At 36.8% G+C, this 19,930-nt stretch overlaps 1 protein-coding gene across 2 annotated transcripts in view; it reads left to right on the top strand.

Moving 5' to 3' along the window:
* The window catches only part of LOC136825907 (polycystin family receptor for egg jelly-like), a 237,431-nt gene that overhangs the window by 55,284 nt on the left and 162,217 nt on the right, over positions 1–19,930 (top strand). For both annotated transcript variants that reach the window (XM_067082800.1, XM_067082799.1), the window contains exons 9-11: positions 5,216–5,313; positions 8,397–8,559; positions 16,283–16,429. In XM_067082800.1, the coding sequence (XP_066938901.1) occupies positions 5,216–5,313; positions 8,397–8,559; positions 16,283–16,429 (408 nt within the window). The remainder of the gene's footprint in view (positions 1–5,215; positions 5,314–8,396; positions 8,560–16,282; positions 16,430–19,930) is intronic.

Here is a 19,930-nt window from a genome sequence, read left to right as displayed (position 1 = left end):
TCTCGAGAGAGACTGCCTCAAGCGGCAATAGCAGAAATGTGTTTTAACCTGGTGTAGTGATCAAAGAGCCCGCCAGTATGAAGATACTTTATTTATGGACATAAAAGTAAGTAAAATGCACAGTGACAGTTTTCTCTTTCCTGGATTTTAGAAGGAAAACCCCCCGGTTGAAAAGCAGTGAACCTGATCGATGTCAACATAATGAAATTGCCCATTTTTCTGTTTGAACATTTATGTACATTGACAATTGCAGATTTTAATATATCTCTTTCTACAGGAAACTCAAACATTGTCCTGAAAGGACAATTAGTGGGAAGTGGTGTTATTACTTTTACAGACTATATTACTTGTATTGTGGTCATTATGACCTTATCGTATTGCTTGATGACAAGGGGGTCATTGACTGTTATGGTTTGGTGTAAAATAATATCTATACTGGTTCGGGGGACAGTATTCCCTATAGTAATGTGTTCCATTTCTTGATCATAGTTTTTGCAGAGTTATTTTCTTTAAATTTGTTAATAAAGTCTAGTTTTCTATCGCAGTGTCTCAGTCCATTAAGCCTTTGTGTAAAGATAGGTTTAGAGAGAATCTTATGACGAAAAGAGAAGGGATCTCCTGACCCAGGCAAGGCCACAGCTACCAGGAACATCTCAAGAAAGGCGAGATGCTAAATTCTGTTCTTAAAACAGATACATCAGTGTAAAGACAGCCTTCAAACCTGGCGGTTGACTTATACATACAGTATATATATATATATATATATATATATATATATATATATATATATATATATATATATATATATATATATATATATATATATATATATATATATATATTATTATATAATACGTACAGTATTCCTTGCAAGAAAAGAAATCTGCTAGAGACTGTTTACTGAAGCTCGTCCACCAGGAATGTTAATCTCTACCTGGATTATCCCATGATCCTTCGTCCGTGTCTTTTTTGTTTAAGAAGAACATGCTGCCCAGATTAACAAACTGTAACCTGCCCCCTTCTGTTTTGTATATAAATCTCTGTCAACTTCTTTTTGTATTCAGTGTGGCGAGTGAAAACCGGGACTTTGAACAAGTACTTTCGTAGTTTATTCTACATTTTCAAGTTAACACTGAATACAAAAGAAGTTGACAGAGAATTATATACAAAAACAGAAGGGGGGGGCGCAGGGTTACAGTTTGTTAATCTGGGCAGCATGTTCTTTAAACAAAAAAGACAGGGACGAAGGATCAAGGGATAATCCAGGGTAGAGATTAACATTCCTGGTGGATGTAGCTTCAGCAAACACAGTCTCTAGCAGATTTCTTTTCTTTGCAAGGAATACTGTATACAATATTGTTTGAATTGGGCAGGCTATTCTTAATTAGTTTATTTCTCAAAATATTATTTACCATATATTTTCATGTATAAGATGAGGTAAAAAATAACTAGCTAAGTTATAATCTTACAAGTTCCTCGGCTGAATCAGTAGAGTTCTCGGCTAGCACTCTGCTAGGCCTGAGTTCGAGTCTCTGGCCAGCCAATGAAGAATTATAGGAATTTATTTCTGGTGATAGAAATTCATCTCTCGGTATAATGTGGTTCGGATGCCACAATAAGCTGTAGGTCCTGTTGCTAGGTAATCAATTGGTTCTTAGCCACATAAAATAAGTCTAATCCTTTGAGCCAGCCCTAGGAGAGCTGTTAATCAGCTCAGTGGTCTGGTTAAACTAAGGTATACTTAATTTTTTGCAATCTTACAAGTATTCAATGTCTTACACTGGAATTTGCAATCACAGTAAAGAAAAATATAACCTGCGCTCTGTAAATGAGGTTTGCCTCATATGGTAAATGTTTGCCTCAGCCGAGGTATTATGCCATGTGTTTCATGAGCTCAGTGGCTCTATTCACAATAGTTAGGATGACTGGCCTGTTCACAATAGTTAGGATGACTGGCTTCGCAATTACAATATACTTAACGTGGGTACTGCTGCTTGTTGTAAGGTGTAAGTGACAAGGTTGCTGTTACGACTTACTCAATCTGGTTTAGGCTGTTAATAAGACAGAGATCATGCTGGCTACCTCCTCTGGGCAGGAGCCAGGGCCACTCTGAGATGGAAAGGCACTGTGCCAAGAGGGCACGAGTGCCAAATTGAGCTCGTGGCTCTTGTAACTGTTTGGCTCTCTTCTGCCCCTTCTTCTTCTTCTTTGGGTCCCTCCAAGGCCTATCTATGTCATTCCTAAGAGGTGATGAGGGCACTGACTCTGGGGAAAGGCCAGAAGGGCTAGCAGGTGCAAAGTCAGGGGTGTCCTCAGAGGCTACAGGAGGGCTCCCCACTCCGGCTGCTGCGACAACCAGAGCAAGAGCGGTCTCATCCTGGTCTCCCAGAGAAGGTGTAGCAGGTTGATCCACCAGGAGTTCATCCTCTGGGGAGGGATGTGGTGAGGAAGAAGTGTTGGGTGCTGGAGGCTCACGGGTTGCTAAGATGGGCACGGGGTCCTCTTCAAGTGGTGGCTCAACGTCCAAGATGGATGGAGCGTAGCACTGCTCAGAGCTCGCAAGTGGCACTGGCAGCGATTGCTGGTCAGGCATGCCTGACAAGGGGTCCGGAGGTGCAATACCTCACGGATGGCTTAAGTTGGGCCGAGACAGAGATTCCTGTCCCAGCTGGAGGTCAGAGCCTCTTGGAGAGTCTTGAGTTGGAGCATCCACTGGAGTTGCTTATTTGGGCAGCCCTCCCAATTATTGGAGTGGCCTGTCACTTGGCATGCTCTACAACAGTACTGCTTCTCTTGAGTGTCCTTTCGTGGAGAGGGAAGACTAGGCCTAGAATTGTTTTGTGTGTGCCCCTTCCGCTGACCACTTTGGCAGGCCGGTGGTTTTTCTTGTGGTGGCACACCAGTCAGAGTGGTGGTGCCTTGATTTGGTGATCTTACAGTCATGGTCTCCGTTGAGGAGGTAGCGTGGCTGCGAAGTGGTGTTGGGGAAGGGCCTCCCCAGAGGAGGTCCCAACCCAACAGGAAATCCACTCCTGGCCGAATCCCACTCACCACGCCAAGACAGTGAGGTATAGCGTGCCCCAAGGTATTGTGACCTGGAGCTTGACTGTGGGAATGGTTGTGGTGTGGCCCTCTATCTGTTTCAACTCCCACAGAGTTTGCTCGTCAGGCGTGGCACTGGCTGGCACTTGGGCCTTGGAAGTCAGGCTAACATCGTCTGCGGTGTCTACTGTGACCAGAAGGGCCATGGGCAGGCTAGAGCCATTAAGGGGTGCCACCAAGATGAACTGGGTATCCAGCCTCTCGGTGTGAAGGGTCTTCTGCGGCCCGGCCGCGGAGAATGAGGTGCCAATTAAGTTGACAAACTTGTTGTCTGGTACATGATTTGGGCAGGCCGGATGTCCAGCACTATAGTGACCTGCGTTGACTGTTAGTGGAGAGGTTTGAGTGGACGTAGAGGGTACGGAGTTCTGGTTGTCGGAAGGCTGCTTATTGTTGCCCAACTTGTAGTGGCAATCAGATTCAATGTGCCCCAACTTCTTACATTGGGTGCACGTAGGCTTGCTAGGCAGTCCATTTTTCGGGCGAGTCGAGCCTGAAAGGTACCCGGGTGGCACTATGCGCCGCTGAGATGTGCTGTGGGACTGGTTGTAGGATTTCCATGAATTGGCCTTACGGCAGGCTTCCATAAGTGTGGTGGGCTGCTTATCACTGAGATACACAGCAAGGGGCCCAGACACACATTGGAAAAGATCCTCCAGCATGGTCCGATTGAATAGGTCCTCAAATGTAGTGCACAACAGGGAATTGAACCAGCAGGTACCAGACTGGGTCTTGTGACAGGCCCATTCAGTCCAGGACCAGCCGACTTCCTTGGCAAGACCTCGGAACCGCTGTCTCCATTTCTCTGGAATTATTTCATAGGGCTTCATTATGTCCCTACAAACTTCTACCATGTTGCCTCTCTGACTTTCTCCAGTGAGCGGAGGGCTGCCTTAGCTTTTCCTTCCATGTGCTTGGCAAGCACTAAGGCCCTCTCTGTCTTGGTGGTGTTGTAGTTCTCAAAGAGCGACTCTATTTCCTCCAACCATGCTTCTGGCTCTTCGTCAATCCACTTGAGCACTAGGGAATTAATGCTTGAGATCGGAGCATTTGGTGCAGCAGGTGTGGGGTTGGAGGCTTGTTGGATAGCCATGGCTTCAGCAATTTCCCTTCTTGCCCTCTCCAGCTTGAGCCCCTTTTCTTTGAGAGCCATCTTGCTTGCCTCGAGAGCTTGCTTGCTTGCCTTGAGAGCTTGTTTGCTTTCCTCGAGGGCTAATTCGTGCTGTCTTCTTTGTTCTTCTCTTGCATCTTCCAGCTGCCTCTGTTCTTCTTCATACCTCTTCTGTTCGGCTTCATAATTCTGCCATTCCAGTGATTCTTCCTTCTCTTGCTTGGCCAAGTCATCCAGCTGTTCCTGGACCCACTTGGTGAGTTCTGGTCCCGTGAGACCTGCCTCCTTCCCCAGATCCATGAAGGCTCTGTAATTCTGTCGCCAAGGTTCTGGTAGGTAATGACGTCTATTTGGGTTGAATGGATGTGCTTGGGAAGTGAGGAAGTGTCCCTCAGATTTGGGTGACACTTTAGCAGTGTGGCACCTTTTCAATAAGGTGGCACTGTGGTTGAGTGTGCCGTGTAAAGGTCACACTGATGGCTCTGTATCTCTAGGTACAGGTGTAGCTTATGTAATCACAAAAGGACTTTTTTTCATTTTTTTTTCTTTGGTGGCACTATGGTACCAGTGCATTCCTAGGAATCAACACTTCACTTGATTATAACTAATTGTACTGAGATGAAAATGCACTCTGCCCGAGCAGATTGTAACTAATAAGTAGGAGAAAAGGGGAAGGTAAGAAGAAAGAGATAGGTAAGCTATTTGGTTTGTTACAGTGCCTCAGATTAGTGGCATTGTGGAAAAGGAAAATCAATTTTAGTTGCTTTGGCCCCTTGTGGGTGACTAATTCCTAGCAATTAGCTGTGCCAGCATCCTTTCCTGTGGAGGGGAGGCTGAATTTTTATGCTTAGGTCTGGATAAAAAGACCCCCACTCTGTGACCAACAGTTTTTCTATAACTATGATTAATCTTAACTTGTCCTCACCTATCTGTTGTTGTTGATCAGTGGTAGATGACCATTAGCTTAGAGCCTACTAATTATTTTCTCTATTTACTCTACAGATTAATACCAGGAATGTTTCCCTTGGGGAAACAAAGGACCAGTTAGCAACCTACTCTGCTGCAAATATGGCTACACCTGGAAATTTTTCCTCCTCAAAGTAAGTTTAGATAAAAGTTATATGTATGCTTTGCACATATAATGTATATCTATTTCACATTTCATGAATTTTCAGTGATCCTGGGTTTAAGTTTGTAGAAGTAGTAGTATCAGCACGAGTTAACTAATTCAGGGTTGTCTATTACAAGAATGATGTCTGTTGCTGCCATTATACTTATTAATTCAAAAATTTTTTGCCCAAGTTATCTGTTTTTGACAAAAACTGTACAGCTTGACAACTGCATTTCTCTATACAAAAAGTGCATGATGTTTTTTTAGTCTGACAGTGTAGTTAGACTTCAGGGTTCATTTATGTGCAAATCATTGACTGTTAGCAGTTTCGTGAAACTTATATTTGTTTTATTGAAACAGTTTTTGAAACTTGATACTGTACTTTGACTTTAGTGAACGGAAACCTTGGAAGGGTTTCACAAAATATCATATAAATTTTAGGTTATGTTTCCATAAAGCAACTTATGGACGCACACCTCTGGATAGATTCTAGTGAAATACAGTAGTTAACTGAACTTAAATTTTAATGATATACTGTATAGAATGAATGAGAAGTATATATCAGATTTTAGCAAAGTAATATCTTCACTGCAGTTACTATAAATAAAGATTAGATCAAATTTTAGCTTAAATATCAGTGTAATTAGATAATCTTTGATATCTTTATTAGCCTCTATTGAAGTGTACTGTATCATATTCTGTGTGGTTTTATGAGACAAAGATGTTTGAGATAGACATTATCTAAATATTTTTCTCATTGTTAAGAGAGTTTCATTTATAAGTTATTAGAAAATATAAATGGCCTAGGAGTCAGTAGCATACCTCATATTTTAAATGAAAGTAGTACTGTACATGCATGGATCATGCTGGACCTTGTGTTACTTCCTTCATGTCTTCACCATAACCCAAAGTGATATATTGTCTTCTTCAGCACCTCTTCTGTACCAGAACAGTGGAATAATGCATTGTTGTCATCTTTGGTAAAGATCTCCCAAGCTCTAGCTCAGGGCTGTTAGGCCCAAATTTCATATTATTTGGGATGATTGTTACCTACTATTAAAGATAGTTTATATCTCTGCACCAATAAGTGAGTTGGCATTCAAACAAAAGATCACTTGGCTGACCCGGATGACTGTGTAGTACACCTGTTCTCCACCAGGTGTGTGTCAAATGTTCGAGCTCTTGTCAGAATTATCCTTGAAACTATTGTGCATAGACACTCATTGGTATTTCATGGTCTGTCTTGTTGGATGTTTTGACAGTACTCTATATTCATTTTGCCTAGGATGCCTTCCACTGGAATCAAGGCTAAGAACATCTGGCTAAGTAGGAATGATTACAGGTAGTGTTTGGGTTACAATAATTTGCCTTGCAATAATCCAATTTTGTGATGATGTTAGTAATTAATACTGATACAACAATATTGTGAAAATATTTGATCTAAATACTACCTAATTGTTTTATTATGTCTTAGACTTGTATGGACATGCAATAGCTGTTGCCCCCAAATGTGATTTAATTTATAAAGGTTACAACTAAATGAAAAGTGAACAACAACTAAATGTAAAATGTTTTTGTATTAATGTATTTCTGCCACTTTGTGCTGTCAGCAGTATTATGCTCAGTGCTCTCTCAGTTTTGATGTGTGCATGATTATTTAGATACAAATTAATGTCCTCTAATGAAGCATGATTTATGTATAATTGTGTTTATCATTAAACATATTGAGTGATCTATTTACACAAGGTTTCAACCAATGATGTATGATTGCCCAAGGTGCTTAATTATATGTGTTGGACAAGTAAGGATTTATAAATTTTCATATGCAGTACCGCATAAATACATAGCAAGTGTGCACTGTAGTTTATCTCAACGTGGTGTGAATGTGTTTGTATACACTTGTGCATACTTGGTGTTCATATACACATGAACATAGGCTAAGACACTGATGAGCATGAAAAGTTCTGATGCAACACAGCGGGGCAGTTTATGCATACTATTTTTTAATCTGTTCAACTTCTTCAGTTCACTGGTATTTCAACTTCAGAGTGCATATCTGATTTAGAATCAGTGAACGTGAAAAAACATAAAACAGAGTATTTTAAGATAAATGAAGTGAAAAAGGGACATGAGACAGTTGAAGCTGACAAATGCTTGCCCAACCGTTCCCACTCAGCTCTCCTGACCCAATGAGTTGTAACCCTGGCCTACCCCCTCCCTCCCACAATACTCAGCCACTCAAAAGTGAAAAACAAAATGAAGTTAAGTGACATTGGTGCTCCTTAGCCAATAACATTGTGAAAGGTTTCAAGAAGTCAAATGCCAGCCTACCCCTCCCCATGCATCTTGCCTGACATCCCCCCCCCCCAACTCTTGCCCTGGCCAACCACCCCCACAATAACCATTTTTGAGACAGCTTATGCTTGTAAGCAGTGTTACCAACACTTTTTCCACCTATGCAGCATTGCCAGCCATCTGAGCATAGTTTTTTTCATTTTTATGAATTGGGTATATATCTTAGAAATACAGTACAGTATATGGTTGTGCTGGAAACCTTAGGAGCATTGAATGCAATTCAGCAGACATGTATATTATTAATTGCCATGAAAATTCCAATTGTGAACTGGAGCTTTATGGCCTCATATTTTAATATGAATTTTCCTCATAAAAACAAAGTTGAAACTGTGGCTTTTTTAAAAACAACAGAATGCTTAACTCCTAAAGAATTGTGTAATTGACTAATTGTCTTTGTGGTTTTTTTGAAGTGAACTGATGTGTTTTAGAGAAAGAGAAATTGGGAAAATAAAACCATCAAAAGTTCCTTGGTACTAAATACTGTACCTGTATTTGTGTGTGGGATTCCATGTTAGTTCAACATAAGCACTGAGGTACATTTCATATTTTAAAATCTTTTGTGATAATATGGTTGTATATTAATTATCATTAATTTTTCATTTTGGTAGAGTTTTAACACTTGTTTGAAGATCTGTTCAGTTACAGACAATATTATTTTGTATTGAAGCTACATGTTTATTCAGTATTTATTCTTACATTCATATTGATATTTTGCAGGTATTTGGTGCGAGTCATAGTTCGGGATGATCCTGTGGTGCCCTTGTCTTATGGTATAAATTGCAGTGTTACATCTTCCATACCTACAGCAAATGTGCCACTCCCGTTTACTGCATCTACAGAGGCGTATGTTTTAAAAGGGCTGTATAATTTAACGTATACGGTGAGTTGATGTTGTTGCTAGATTGTTGTCCATAGTAATAATATGTCAGAGGATCAGCAAATGAATTCATGAAAGAAAAGACTTTTCTATTTTTAAATGGCTTTCAAGAACACAAATAAGCAAACCAGTCAATCAAAAAAGCTTACAAGCAACTTCATTTTACATATACAGTGTTGATGATGCATGAACTACAGATTATTGAAAACTAAACCGAGAAGAATAGTCTTGTGAAGGATAAGCACAATTATGGCAATTATTAGTCATACACTATGTTATCATATTTTTATTGCTATTATCTATGTAGTCTCTGTTGTCCATAAAACATGCCTTATTTATATTTATGGTGTGATGGTAACAGAAACATATAGTTACTGATAACACTGTTGAATAACTTAAGTGAAAAACATGGCTTGTGTATTTAGGATCAGTCATGGTATTTTGGGAGATGCAAAATCATGCATATTCATATTATCCTGGAATCAGAGAGATGTAGCATGTAATTACCATTTCTACTTGTGAATGCTATGATAAGTTTCTCTTCATTAATGGACTTTGAAAATAACAAAGTTCCACACTTGAAATAACACAGATTTCAAAGTTTCAAATCTCTCTTATAAAGTAATTAAGTTAGTCACTTTATTGCAGTAAAAGTTGCAAAATTTAGAACATTTTATTGAACAAGCTAAAAGACAATAATAGTACAGTATAGACAACAGCATAACATTACTTACTTCATTGTACCAACATGAAAAGATAGAATAACTTTGAGGCAAATAGAGCAGAAAACTGTCACTATACATTATATATATATATATATATATATATATATATATATATATATATATATATATATATATATATATATATATATATATATATATCATAATATATATATATATGTATATATATATGTGTGTATAGACTGTATATATGTATATAAATATATATATATTTATATATAATATATATATACATATATATATATATATATATATATATATATATACACACACACATAGATGGGAATTACACATATACATATATATATATATATATATATATATATATATATATATATATATATATATATATATATATATATATATATATATATATATACATGATAGATGGGGAATTATCACTGAAGGGGAGTTTTTAAAGTGATAAATGGATCGAAACCGCCAGGTCTCGATCCCTCGACACGGTAACTTCCAGTGACTCCATTCGACAGTCAGACCATTGAGCCACCAAGAGAGGTATAAGTTAATGCCGAATCTGCTGTACTTATTTACCTGTTGAGAGCGGGGAAATCGTACTTGGCTTCGGCATTAACCCGCCTCCACCACAATAACTCATTGGTACGTTTGGAACATGTAGCTCTTATTATGAAATTTTTTTATCACACTGATTTATATACATTCATGAAGCTACAAATGTCGCTTAATATCTAATTCATGCTACTTTGGGAATATCCCAATGGGTAACTATCACCGAAGGGGAATTTTTAAAGTGATAAATGGATTGGAACCGCAGGGTCTCGATCCCTCAACATGGTAACTTCCAGCGATTCCATTCGACGGTCAAACCATTGAGCCACCAAGAGAAGTATAAGTTAATGCCAAATCTGCTGTACTTATTTACCTGTTGAGAGTGGGGAAATCATACTTGGCTTTGGCATTAACATACCTCCACCATGATAACTCATTTGTACATTTGGAACACTGCCTGTTTATATATATATATATATGTATATTTATATATTCTTGAAGCTACAAATGTCGCAATATCCATTCATGCTACTTCAGGAATATCCCTGATGGGGAATTATCACGGCTGAGAATTTTTTAAAGTGATAAATGGATCGAACTACCGGTCTCGATCCTCGACACAGTAATTTACAGCGACTCCATTCGAACGGTCAAACCATTGAGCCACCAAGAGGAATAAGTTAATGCCGAATCTGCCGTGTACTTACTTGTTGAATGTGAATTGTGTAGCTTCAGCATTAACCCACCTCCACCATGGTAATTCATAGGTACGTTTGGCACACGCAGCTCTTACTGTGAAATTTTTATCACGCCATGATTTATGTACACTCATGAAGCTACAAATGTCGTTTAATATCCAATAAACAAATAAACGTACCACAAAAATTCTCTCATCTCAGTAAAAGAGAGGAAGGGAGAAAGAGACAAATAAACATTATGTATTTATGTCATCATATTACATAGTATTTAATCTTACAATATTATTATTATTATTATTATTACTATTATTATTATTATTATTATCATTTAATCTTATTAATATTAATAATATTTGAAAAGTAGTAGATCATTATTTTATAAAAAATTTTAGTCATGAAAATAACATAAAAATACACTGATTAGTGAATATTCCTTGATGAAAAAGTCTGCGAATTGCCGAATTTTTCACCAATAATTTGTACTGTAGATATGTTCCACAGAAAACCCTGCGAGTCATGAGAACTCGAATACGAGGGGGTTTACTGTGTCTCTGAATTTGAGTAATAAGTAAATCAATATTTTAAAATGAATTTTAATCACAAAATACTAGTTAGGATAGGCTATTAAGTATTTTATATGGAATTGCACTACACTACAGTCGACCCCCCGTATTTGCCGGGGATGCGTACCACTTGACACCCCTCTAAAAATGCTTATATCTGCCTATTTTGATAGTTCAAACACCAAAAAACCCTCTAAAAGTGCTTATACCCGAATATTTTAATAGTTTTATCACAAAAAATGCATTTAGTCATAAAAATATGAAAATACAGTAATTAGTGAATACTTCTCTATGAAAAAAACCGTAAATAGGTGAATTTTGTGTGAATAATCTATATATACGTTCCACAGAAAAATCTGCGAATAGGTGAAGCCGCAAATGCGGAACCACATAATACCACAAAATGTATTTTGTTTTATGTATTTCAAGTACATACTGTACTGTACTGTACTGAAGTTGTGAATTGTAGTGTTTCCCCTGTTCTGTAAAAAGAAAATGTGAAGTTGTGAATTCTAGTGTTTCCCCGTTCTGTAAAAAGAAAATGGGACAGCGTCAATACTCTGTGAGAGAAAAGGGCTCTGATTGAAGTGTATTTTGATGTCATTGTCATGACTAAATACATTTTTTTGTGATAAAAATGATTTACTAATTTTAAGATATTAATATTAAACATAGCATAATACTGTATCATGACCTTGTGAATTCCTAGTGTTTTTCCTAGTGTTTTCCCTGTTTTGTAAAAAGAAAATGGGACAGCCTCAATACTCTGTGAGAGGAAATGGCTCTGATTGAATGTAGTGGAGACTTGAGTTTAGCTTTGACATTTAGCTGTAATCCATATATTTTTAAGGGTAATGTTGTAAAATGACTTTGAAATTATATTAAAGTGTTTTAGAATGATAGTTTAAGGTATATTTGGTGTGGAATGATAGTTTAAGGCATACATTTGGTGTTTGAACCATTAAATAGGCAGTTATAAATGTTTTTACAGGCAGTCTTTGGTGCAGTTATAAGCATTTTTAGGAGGGGTGTCAAGTATTCACGGATTTTAGATATTCGTGGGGATTGTGGTACCTATCCCTCGCAAATACCGGGGGTTTACTAAACAAAATCCTGGCTTTGAGATAAAAATATAAGAGAGAAAAGAAACAGGATCATTGTGTTCAGATTAAAATAAGAGAGAAACCTTTTTGGCCAAATTGAAACATATTGAAGCTTGATCATGAATATGAGTGTTCAACTCCACGTCTGGCCTTAGGCTCTCTTCACACGAGTAGCTTTTTCCTGCGTGAAAACTGTGCGGCATAGAAATCAATGAAGTTTAATGAGGACCCTTCACATGGTGTGGTAAAATTCCCATGCATCAGAGATTCACCTGCCGCATGCACTGTTACATTGTGCGGCACCAAATGGCCTAGAATACTGAAGAAGTCAATGGAGCTGTTCAGATGAATGGTTAGTTGGAGGCTACTATTTGTGTACGTATTTTAGAGTTATCTAAATATAAGTGAAAGAGAACTGAATGCACCTTGCAAGAAACAAGTGTCTGTTTCATGAAGGTGAAAACATTTATCATTATCATGCACATCTTGAGGACTTCAATTTTGAAAAGGAAAAATATTTCTTCAAGAGACCTGCGCATAATTCCGTTTATTTAATAAGGGCATTTCTGGCTGGTACACTTGAAGTGTGTTCAGTAGTGATAGGAACAGCCACTGTTCTTATTTTTGTCTCAACTTTATATTTTATGGATGATATCAATACAAGCTATTGAAGTCACTGTGAATCTAAACTTACTCCACTTACATGACTGCGATAGCCATATAACTTGAAGTAAAGTTTTACACTTGACTATTTTACTACTGAATATATGCCTCAAATGGGAGGCACAGTGAATAACTAAAGACCTAATTCAGGATGCCTTGAACCTTGTAATAATAACTCTTACAGTATAAGATTCAAACAGATCAACCTTGATGAGGCATCAGTTTTAACTAGGGAATTTTCTTGAGGAGGCATAAATAATCACATCACACCTTCCCAGTTAGGGCTAATCCACTTTTTTCGATCCTTACATCTAAAGCTTCTGTAACACCCTCCAGTAGTTAATCGTCTTCAAGTATGCATTCTTACTGAAAACTTATGAATATACTTGTCTTCATAAAAATGCAGTATGGCGTGAGAAAAACAAATATTTGTATGGTACTGTGAAATTTACATTGATGGTTCCAAATCTCATATAGCGGATAAGCCGTTATCCCTTATTGCCGAATAATGTGTCTGGTTTCACTGCAAGACCATTTTCAATTTTTATTGTGCAGAATTGAAATTATAAATTTCTACCGCAACCAAAATTTTTTTGTTATCAGTGACTAGAAAATAGCATTAAGCCCCTGAAACATTTTGTCATATAGATCATCATATTGGATATTCATTTTAAAAATTATATGAAGTTGATACTAGTTTTAATTTTTTTGGCTCCCTGCTCATGGAAGTAAGAAAAGAAATTTGCAGCGCGTTGTCTAGTGTAATTAAAACCTGTTATCACTAAATGGCAGATTTTATATATTAAAAATTTTAATAGATTAAACCATGTGTAAACATATATTTGTTTCATCTCAAATGCACATGACATGAAAGTAATGTAATTCTATCCCATTGGTGAATAGATGTACACTTATCCATTTGACTCATATTTAACTTGAAATTAAGAGAAATGTGTATTAATCTTATAAGAATTCTCTAAGACTATAAAGTTGTTCTGAGAGCTTGAGAGTAACAAATTTGAGGTCATTGGCAGAGTTAACCCTTAATGGATGGGAATCATCATGAGAGTATCTATAACAGGTTTTGAGTGATGGACGGGATAACACATGAGTTATTATTAAGCGCCATTCGGTTTGGATGAATTTAGTTGGAAAGATGTTCATAGCACTTCATTGGTCTATAGATGACTTATGGCAACTATAATAGCTCAGCACAGGAGAGACATCGATCAGTATGCCCTGAGATTTCAGGGGGAAATGTACTGCCTGTCTGCAGCTCCAGGTTGTCTTTTTATTTATTTATTCATAAATATACCCAGGGATTGCTGATGGTTTTAGCTCTTATCTTTTATGATAGTATGTCAGCTATACAGTAATAGTAATTTTGCAAAGAAATATTAGAAAAAACATGTATACCTCACAAAAGTTACTGCACCTCCCCATCTCAGTAAATCTCATAAATATTTTACAACAAATATTCTCAGAATTTGTTACTGACTTTAGTTCTTATCTGTTATGATATTGTGTGAGCTGTCATTCAGTTTTACAAAATAAAATAAAATAAATTATTAGAAAAAATATGCATAACTTGGTAAAATTAACATATTTTTATGAGTGTCTTGTAAAAGAGACCCAACACAGGGTTGTAAATACTGTAGTCACTTTCAGCTTCCCATGGAAGGTAGGGAAATATTTTTAGAATTTTTTTCCTACACCATGTGCATTTGCATATCTTCCTCTTTCCATTGATGTGTTTTTTTCTTAAACTGGGCAACCTTAAAGTTTGCCTGGTCTGGGGGTTTGCTTGATATACTGTATATTTAGCTTGTACCTTAAGGGTTAGACTGTTCAGTAATAATAAGTACTGTACAGGTATAAGCTATTTGCTCCATACCCTGTGAGCATACCTTATATATACTAAATTGAAAAAGTCATGTGTTACAGTCTATCAGTTAAGCATAAACCAGCCTCTGATAGGGAATTTTATCATTTTTACTGCAATTTAATATTGTATACTTGCCTAAATTGCATTTTCCTTTTTCTATCCTAGTTTTGAGTAGTGTTGTTATATGGTGCTTTATATTGCTTTACCAGTGTTCATGAATACCTATATATGTATTGAAGCAGAAAATATTCGATGTATACAATTTTAGAATTTTTTTTTTTTTTTTTTTTGAGGTGCCATCAGCATGGATCTTGCCATGTAATCTGGAGTCAGCTTCTATAGTCTGGTAAAAGTACTGCAGTACAGTAATAATAATAATAATAATAATGATGATAATAAAAAATAATAAAAATAATGATAATGGAGAAAAATCTGCATTTATGTTTGTGCATTCCCATTTTCATTCTGACACTGGTGTAAAAATACTAAAGTAAAAATTTAAAACCTTAAAACAAGTGAAGCTGCTTACAAAAGAAGGAACTGGTGGTAAAAGAAGCAATGGTGGATCAGGTAATGCCATCATCTACTGAAGAGAGACCTGCTAGTCTAAAGTGATACTTCTACAATGTGGTCATTCTGAGGATGATCATCATTAGCAGAAAATATATTAAAAGGCTTTAGGAATAAAGAGCATTATAATAGTGTTGTTTCTTTAGCAACATCTGATGCTGCGGTTGCCTCTTTCTCCTGTTCAGGTAACTTGGCTACTTCCAGTACCCGAAGCTGCCAGTGCCTCTGCTAATGATGATCATCTTCAGATCAACTGCATTGTGGAAGTACTACCACTTGGACGTTCCAGGAGACCAGCATTACCTGATCAACCATTGCTTCTTTTAACGACCAGTTCCTTCTTTTGTAAACAACTTCACTTGTTTTAAGCTTTTATGTTTTTACTTTGTTAGTAGTTTTACACCACCATGCCAGATTGAAAATGAGAATCGTACCATTTCTCAAAAGCTCTTTACTTAGCTTTATTTCTAAATATGTATATCTGTACACATACATAACTGTGGATTTGTTTCTCCATTTTAAGACGCATGCTACCATGTGTATTTTTTAATAATAATAATAATAATAATAATTTACGAGATATGGTCTTAATTGTTGGGCTGGACCCTTCTCTTATGCAAACCTTAAAGTAGCACAAATGTAACAGATTTAATAGACTTATGAGAAAGCTTATGTCAAATGTCTTATGTCTTATTTTTGCTATGTCCTTGTGTGGATCCTGGAGTATGACCTCAAAAGCTTTCATCATTATATTTTGGTTCGCATTGTGGGCTTTTACAAATTTCTCAGTAGGATCCCCTGGGTTACAGCGTACAGTTAGGAGTCGGTTAGGGATCTAAGGCATGCTCTTAGTCAAAGAGTCTTGATGAATATATTTTGTCAGAATAAAGTTTAGGAATTGTATGTCCCATACATATGTAAACGCTGAAGTTTTAAGCCTGTGTATAATATTTTGCTCATTCTCTTTATCCAGATGATGAGTGAATTTATTGGGAGTACCAGTTCTTGGACACAGATGGTTTCAATGCGTTGTCAAGAGGACGTGATGGCACCAACTTTTCAGACTGAGGTTTGGATACCTTTAAAAATACAAACCCCGTTTCCTATCACATTTTCAAAGGTGAGTATCATCTTTGTGTTTCATTTTCATATCATTGTTAGTTCAGTATTTCATTTGTGTGTTGAATGGTTGATATAGTTTATGGTACAAGGTCAGATTTTCTCTGATGACAGTCACAAATTATTGTGTTTTGGTCTAAATTTATAGCCATACTTTTTTATTTGTATATTCTTAAACATAGTTTAACCATAATGATGATAGTGTCAAATATTTAAACAAGATTCTAAGGGTGTGTAGTATGTACATTAAACCTATTTTGTCAGATAAATTACCTGCAAGTCATTCCATGCAATAACTGGCAATGATGCAACTTTCTTGTTTTTAGATATTTACTTCACTGGATAGAGCAAAGCATATACCCTTATTTGGTGGTCTCACTCTTCCTTTTTTTAGTATTGCAAATTGATAGAAAATCCTATCCAAACGAGTAACTTTTGTGCCAATCAGCCCAAATGTCACAAAAAAATCCCCATCCTTTTTCCTGTATGTTGCCACATAAATGTAAGTGTGGTAATAATTGTATTAAATTGGTGACTTTCACTTGTACGTATAAGGTTGGGGTATGTGACCCCCATGCTGTTTTGGTTGCAATAGTGTAATTAAACGGCTTTTTGGTTAGTGTATAGGATAGTTGACAGCAGCACCAACACTCCAAGTTAAAAATGATTTTTTATTGTTTTAGTGGTATTATGATGGAACAAATTTCAGGGTGAGGATCAACCAAAGCATATTTTCATTTTGTCATGTTGACATTTCTGCACTACTCAGGTGCCACTTGAAAAAAAAAGCTAAAATAAGCACAAAGAAATGCATATGTGACAGATAATACTTGAAAAAATCACAAGAAAAATACAAAAGTTTTTAAAATCTAAGAAAAAAAAATACAGGACTGGTAAGAAAAACATGTACAGGGGGAATAGCTCCCATCATGGTTGAAGGCTGACTTATTTAATCTAATCAGTATAGATTCCTAAATTCTAAGTTTGTTTATTTCTGGATGTTGTTAGTACTGTATTTTAAAATCTTTTCTATTTACGGTCATATTACACAAAATTCACAGTGGTCCCTTGTTGCTGACTGTTCTTTAAAATAGAGTGAAAGAATTTTATGTGAAATGGGTAATTTATGTGTTGGCACATGTTTAAAATCTATTATATATAAAATGAAAAATTGTAAAAAGGAATAGGTTAAAAAACTTGTTCTCTGAAAATGAATAGGAAGTTCTTAAAAGACAATAAAAATCAGTGGTCATGTGTCATCAGGCTGGACAAAGGCAGAGGAGTAGTAATACTAAATAACGTTGACTATCTCATTCCTTCCATTCAGTCTGCTTAGCACCAGGGAGCATTCCTCAGAGTCTCTGTTTATCAGAAACCCTCCCACATGCATGGGAGATTTTCTTTGTGATCTTTATTGACAGCAAACTACAGTAATTGCTGAGTAAGTTTATATGATTCTGACTGCCTGACTGCCTCCACATCTTGATGTTTGTGGCACTTTAACAAGTCTGTTGGGAGTGTTAGATTGAGGTCATGGGGTCCAGGAAACTGAGTTATTGGGATGTCGATTCCACGTTTTGGTATTATGGCTTGCCTTTTTCTCTCCTGTGGCCCTATGTGTATCATGGAAGGACAGGAGCAGGGTCTCTTAGCCTGTTTCCAATTGAGTTTTTTGCTTGCAGTGTATTTCAAGTTCTCCATTGTGCTTTGATTCATCAGTGACATCTTGCATTGTCTTCTGTCCCCATATCTTTTCACATCTGATTATCAGGTATACAGTGATATCCTGAACTTGCGTGATTCGAGTTGTGAGAATTCACAGACACGCAAACATTTGCGATTACTGAGAAACCCTGCAAAAGTGTTTGTTTAATTTTCATGTAATTTATAAGTTTTCAAGCTTTTATGTATGAATTAAATAACATTACATAATAAAAGTAACAATCTCTCTCTCTCTCTCTCTCTCTCTCTCTCTCTCTCTCTCTCTCTCTCTCTCTCTCTCTCTCTCTCTCTCTCACTGAGATGAGAGAAGTATTATGGTATAGGTATATGTTTATTTGTTTTGTATGATAAATAAATTTTTTACCTAATAATAAGTACTAATTTTCAAATAATAATAATAATAATAATAACAATAAAACTGTAATTACAAAATTCGTATGTGATACGTATTTTAAACAAACAAATATCTTTCCCTCATCTTTTGTGAAGAAGCTCGAAGGCAAAGCTGTCAGACATGTCACTGTAACATGACAAGAAGGGGGAGTGTTGCTGATTAGTGGGTGAAAGATTTCTCTCTCTCTCTCTCTCTCTCTCTCTCTCTCTCTCTCTCTCTCTCTCTCTCTCTCATTCATAGTTAGCCAACCTACGTATTACTGTTTCTGTGTATGTCTTTACCTGTACAGTAGATAGTTTTAAATTGATCTAATTTTACTTGCACCGTCTACAAACTGTAAATGCGCCATTCTAAAACAGACAGAGCATTTCAGAACAAAGAGAAAGAGACATAATAAAGAAGTTTTTAAAAATGTGGTTGAGAAGACTTCTAAAAATAGATCGGTGGAATGGGGAGAGAAATAGTATACTAATCTTTCACACACTCATATTCTTAAGTCAACCATTTATTTCTTTTTTAAGGGTTATGCATTAAGTTAACTTTTAAATGAAATTAAAGTAAATTTAATTTCATTTTAAAGTTAGTTTAATACTTTGGGAGCATGATTAGGGTCATATTTAGTTTTTAAATTCTAGAAACAAGCATTTATTAGCATTTTTAGAGACTGTGCCAAACTTACGTGGAAATTTGCCTTGCCCGAGGGGGTCTGGAACCTAACCTCGCGCAAGTTCATGGTATGACTGTAGTCTTTAGGAAGAGTTGAACTATGTAAGTCATAGTAGTGGCTACTGTGGGGATGGCAGGCCTCCCTCTACCCTTGTCTTGTGTGGTGGTTGGGATTTTTGGCTTGGTATGATGAATAGAGTTCTCGTCTACCTCCACAATAATTGACTGTTTTGGGAACTTCCTTTGGATTTCTCTGCTCTCTTGTATAAATTTTCACTCCTGCCTTCTTCATGCTTTCTCCAGGAGAAACTTGTTTCTAAAAGTTTCAGATTTTTTTTTTTTTTTTTTTTTTTACAGCTGGGCTCCAGCAGTTCCATGGTCTGTCACAAACTTCTAAGTCACAACTTCACTGTGGTTCAGGCTGCCTCATTAGACCACAAGTTGGGCTCTCTCTGGACATAATCCTCTTGTTATGCCCAACAGTGCTATGTTCTTGAATGCCCTCACCTCTTCTAAGCATTTCAGTGGGCTCCTTAATGTTTTTGAAGAGCCTCTTATTCTAACGGTTAGTATTTGTAGGAGATTTACGTTTGTCCCGGAGTTCGTGGCTGATGCTCTTCTTCCAGATAGCGATTCATCCTGGGACTCCCATACCTTTGATAGGCTCCAAAGTCGTGCCTTCAGTGGATTAAACCTTTCAGTGTATCACACTGGTGTCCT

This window comes from Macrobrachium rosenbergii, chromosome 3, assembly GCF_040412425.1.
Source record: "Macrobrachium rosenbergii isolate ZJJX-2024 chromosome 3, ASM4041242v1, whole genome shotgun sequence".
Lineage (NCBI taxonomy): Eukaryota > Metazoa > Arthropoda > Malacostraca > Decapoda > Palaemonidae > Macrobrachium > Macrobrachium rosenbergii.
The sequence above is the reverse complement of the archived record's forward strand: the minus strand, read 5'-3'. Positions and strand labels throughout refer to the sequence as shown.